Here is a 5,257-nt window from a genome sequence, read left to right as displayed (position 1 = left end):
GCCATATAAGCCCTATCATTTGGATCTCTGATTTGCCACTTATTTATTCCTATCCGATACGAAATATGCAGAGCAAATTCAAGAAACCTTATCCATTCGTGTAATGGGCTTACACCATATTGCAGATCAAAAGGCTTTGGCTTAAATACTTCAGCATTTGTATCCGTGGTCATCAAAATGGTTTTAGGAGTAGCACCACATATTGGACATGACTGGGTCGAGTTCGTTCCTGTTAAAGCATTTAAAACTTTTCCATCGATAAGTGTCATATTTAGATCAAACGAAACAGGTTCTCCCAGACCAATTATTGAATAAGTACGGTTTCAAGTTTTCAATTTCGCCCTTCAATCTATTGTTTTCTGCTAAAATATGTTCTTTGCTCTCCTTAATGAATTCGATTTTCAGTGGTCTACAAAATCGCACTGATTGAGTTTTAGAATTCATCCATAGAACTCTCCCCAAAGAATCTAATAACTTTATAGGGATTATTGATGTGACAAATAGAGATTGGTCAAGCGTGTCCTGCACCTTTTCTTCAAATTGTTGCTTGTATAAACTGTGTCCAGTCGATCCATCAAAGCCATAGGTGACGATTAACTTCACATCGGTTATGCTTTCAAATTGAGCAAAAACTTCTTTTTGAAAAATAATTATTCTTTTTGCAGTATGGTTCAGCATATTTTGTAACGAAACTTGTGCTGAAGTTTCTGTTGCTTGTATTCCGACGGGTCTACATTCAGATTTAGCTTTAAAAACGTTGTCGTAGCATGGGAATATGTCGCAACCATGCTTCTGGTTTATGGCTCGAATGGCGTTATACTGCTTTTTGGAGAAAGAATTTTCAAGTAAAAATGCTAATGCTTCATCTGCAGTCATCTGAACTGGTTTTTGATTGCAATCGCTTTTCCTCTTGACATTGATAATATTTTCTTTTAAAGAACAATCAATACAGTCAGTACATTCATTACATTTTGATTTTTTGGCGCATATGGTAGCTGCATGAAAAAGCATTGCTGTATTGTGCCCTTGACTAGTCGCGATATCTGAAGCTATCTTTCGTTTTAAACGACTACTGCCTTCATCGTAAGTCAGCCGTGGACGACCAACGGAACACTCTTTCACAGCAGCTCTTTCAATATGTATTGTCATTTTTGAATCAAGGAACTGTTGGTGTTTCTCTTTGAATTTTTCTATTTTTCTTTGGCATTTTGGCATGTACTTGCATATATAAGCGACAAAGTTCGAAATTTTTTTGTTTATTTCAAGTTTATTAGCTGCCTTAAGATTTTCATTAATCTTTTCAAACACCCACTCAGAAAGCGATTTACTTGTGCACCCATTATCAATCCAAATTTGAAGCAACTCCTTGTGACTGAACTCTACCTTGTCTGCAATATCAGCAAATATTTTAAAAAAGCGCAAAAAAGCGCAAGCAAAATTATTGGCGTCATCTTAAGAACATTTAACGGAAAATAATTGCATTCTTACTTGCAAGTAGCAACGAGAAGCAGGTAACATTTAGTCCACAAATCACAGAACGTTGAGGTTAGGTTTCTTCTACAAACAATACCAACAATAACAAACGAAACGAAAGACAAAACACACAAGTACAAATTCTTTGACATTAACCTAATGATCAACATACCTTGAACTATGTTTTCCATATTTAGCAATACCTCTAGCTATTTTATTAAGCGAATTATGGAGCATTAAAAGTTAAACAAGCTTTTGAGCAAAATCAACACAAAAGCCACGCGCCACAAACAGCTGCTTTTGCAGGGCTGCCAGAAGGCCGGAGCTGCATGAATAATTAAATTTTTTTTATTTTCAAATAGATAAAACACTTATTTAGTGAAAATAATATTAATTTAATAGCAATGCTAAAATTTTTTTTTTCAGTTTATGCCGCTATTTTCTTCAAATCTGCCACTGTGCGCCGCTTACAACTTAATCCTTTTACAGTGTGCAGCGCCATTTTTCAAATTGTTCCCAGTCACTCACAGTGGCGTTTGACGGTCAACGCACGTCCCTTTTTATTCGCCTTCATCTTACATTCGCTTTGCTTATACACTACTAGAAACACACACATATACATATACATATGTACATGGAAAACCCAAAATTTACTTGCCAGTGAATACGCATTGTTGCTCAATTTTCGTCTGAAGCGCTTGAATGCAATGCCGAGTCTATTATCCCTTTTAGGTTAAGTGACAATTTGAAAGAGCAGCAAAGGAACAGTCAGCCACAACCACATCATCGCACGCATAAATGATTGTCTACAGCTCGTGGGTGGCAGGGAAAGCGAAAGTGGGAGGTAAAAGATAAGAAAATCCAGTAAGTGGAGAAAAAAGGTTCGTGACAAACCGTGCAAATACAAACCGAGCAGCAACAACAACAAACAGTTCATATAAATTCCCGAAATTATTTGGTATTTTTGTGGGCAGTGAAATTTAGGTTTCTCTGTTATTTGTAGGCAAAGCTTTTTATGACAATCGCTCCCTTGGGTCCAAACGTTTGCCAGGAAGATGGTAGTTGGTAGATCAGCAAAGCGCCGCCAAAGTGTGACTACCCTACCCTGGCGCTCATCACTGAAATGATGAGCTGCTATGGCGAGCGGTTAAGTGCTTTAGTTTAAACGAATGCGCAAATGTGGATACGAAGGGGATGTGTAAGTGTGGGATGGGCGATAGTAAATTGTAAACAAATGATAATAATATTAAGCGATGGCACAAAGGAAGCATTTGCTGTTAATGGCTGATTCAGGCAGGTGTGAGGCATCGTTAGATAAACCTGTTCGAACACTTAACGATTGGTGTACACCGTAAAGGCTAAAACTGAGATTTGTCGGATTATGTCGACCCAAGGAGGAAATTATGTTTTTACTTTCCAATAAGTATGAATTGATTGGTTAATGCGCAGTGTGAGTGATATCTGCAGAAAAAACAGGAAAATCAGATAGGAGCACCTAACCGTAAAGTTACACTCAATAGGCAATATCGCACAAATGCAACGGCCTCTTTTAGATGTACATAAATTGAAATAATTGTGAAAAAAACGTCAAAACAGAGCGGTAACTTACATGCGTAGGTGTATTGAAACTTTACCAAAACAAAACAACTTTTTTAAAAATCTACGCCCTAACGAAATTCACTCTTACACATTTTCCATTTTGATTTAATTCCGTCGTTGTAGTTGTACTGGGTTGCCCATATTCGACGGACCCATGTGTTTTTTTTGCGTCAATTGAATCTTATACGGGAATAAATTTAAATCAATGCGGATAATTCGTTACAAAGTAGTCCGAGCAATGCCCAAATGCTGAGAACGGCGATTTCGGGATGTCCTTGGCGATGTCTCAACACTGGGCCGTGCAAGAGCAATATTCTCATCCGACCGTCTTGGTCGGTTTTGTTTTGGCCTCTTTGGCCTCATCAGTCGAAAACCTTTCGTACAAGCGTTTCATGGTGTTCTTAGAAGGCGCACTTTTCACATGATTTAATTTTTTATACGCATGTTGAGTTTTCACAATTGACTTCTTTTGTTGAATGTAAATTTCGCGTGGCGTGTACTGTTCCATGGTAAAAGTCTACTTGGACTGGCGCTTCCAACGCGGTATGTCATTAAGCGATCTGACGTCTCTGTCAAAAGGTACAGGGTTGCCAGATAGGTCCGTCGAATATGGGCAACGATATATTTTGAGCTTTGGTTTATTGCAAGACTTTTAGCAGAATTTTAGAAAAAATATTTTTGTGGTGCATTTTAACCCCTTACTTCTTGCTGTTATATGTATTTTTTACCCTTTACCACACAAGACACATAAAAGTCGAATCCATTGAGGAGTTAAAGGGTTGAAATATTCAAAAAACAAAATAGTTCATCTTATTTTTCACATAAAAGTGCTAAGCACTACTTTTTTCGTTTGCTATTCGTTTCCGCATGCAGGCGATTTTACAATTTAAAAATGCTATGTAATTAAAAAGAAATTTATAAAATTATAAAAAATAGTTAAAAACAATTCGAGTTTTCGAGCTCGTTTATTATGACGCGATAGCGTTCCCCATTCGCTGTTACATTAGCGCCAGCCTCGTCTTTGAAGAAATATGGGCCGATGATTCCTCCAGCCCATAGGCCGTACCAACGGTTGTTTTCCATGGATATAATTGCTATTCTTGAATAGCTTCGTGTTACTCTTCAGCCCAAATACGGCAATTTATCTCATTGACATAGCCATTAAGCCAAAACAGGACTTCACCGCTGAACAAAGTTTGGGTCAAAAGCCCAACTGCTAAAATCGGGACGCTTTGGAAGATGGGCCAGCTTCAAATCATGGACTAGTTGTACTTTATATGCTTTCAAAGCAAGATCTTTGCGTAAAATCGCCCAAGTAGTGCCATAAGATAAGCCAAGTTGTAGAGATAGGCGCGGAATCGGTTTGTCCAGGCCTTCGGCCAAACTCTTATTTACAGCCGCAATATTCTCTTCACTTCGGGCTATAAGTGGTCTAATCGGTCGAGCATCAGCCAGTAATGTAAAATTATTCTCAATTGCATCGATGGTGAAACCACACACTAAGAGGTGACCCACACGTTGTATAAAAATGCACTGCCTTCTATTCTTCAACCTAGAAAACTGCTTAAGTCCGATACCTCTTCTTTCTTCGATCTTGACCTGCAATTGTTGTAGCTGTTCAACTGAGCTGAGTTGTAGCAGGTCATGTTTCGGATTTCGCAGAATATGACCCAGTTGCTTTGTTTTATTATCTGAAAACTATGCATGTGTATGTATTTGTTTTTTTTTTTTTTTGCCGGGACAACTAGTCAGTACAGCACTCAAACAACATGAAGTCCATTATATTGCACTCAGGTACCCTTTTAAATTTTCTTCAAATCTACCCGACCTCCGAAGAAATTTGAGTAGATCTTGTGCCAAGGAGTCAAGGTGGTCACTTGTGTACACGTCAGTGCCAAAGTCCTCAAGCCTGATTCGAGCGAAGGCCAGGCTGACGCACGGAAAGTGATCCGCCGTCTCATTCTCCTCTCCACATGCTGGGCAGAGTGCACTGTCTGAGATGCCTACCTTTTCATGTGCTTCGCCCATAGAAAGTGACCCGTCATCAGTCCAATCAGCTGCCTACAGTACCTTCTGCTTAACGACAGGAGGATTTGCGACAGTTGGCCTCAGAGCCCATCCTAGCTAAAGAGTATGAGGTATCTTTACCCGCGACACCCACATGCCCGGATTTATAGGACTCAAC

The 5,257-nt window shown here is 39.0% G+C and overlaps 1 protein-coding gene across 1 annotated transcript; it reads right to left on the bottom strand.

The window, feature by feature from the left end:
• Positions 1-276: 276 nt before the first annotated feature.
• On the bottom strand, positions 277-1,545 carry LOC128863836 (uncharacterized). The gene is made up of 2 exons (XM_054103206.1): positions 1,489-1,545; positions 277-1,388 (listed from the first exon to the last, which is right to left on the bottom strand). Exon 2 carries the CDS (start codon positions 1,213-1,215, stop codon positions 277-279), a length of 939 nt encoding a protein of 312 aa, XP_053959181.1. The 5' UTR covers positions 1,216-1,388; positions 1,489-1,545.
• Positions 1,546-5,257: the final 3,712 nt, after the last annotated feature.

The sequence above is a fragment of the Anastrepha ludens genome, chromosome 5 (assembly GCF_028408465.1).
Source record: "Anastrepha ludens isolate Willacy chromosome 5, idAnaLude1.1, whole genome shotgun sequence".
Lineage (NCBI taxonomy): Eukaryota > Metazoa > Arthropoda > Insecta > Diptera > Tephritidae > Anastrepha > Anastrepha ludens.
The sequence above is the reverse complement of the archived record's forward strand: the minus strand, read 5'-3'. Positions and strand labels throughout refer to the sequence as shown.

Coding starts and splice junctions, on each gene's coding strand:
- LOC128863836 (XM_054103206.1), bottom strand. CDS start 1,215: ATGCCAAAATGCCAAAGAAAAATAGAAAAATTCAAAGAGAAACACCAA.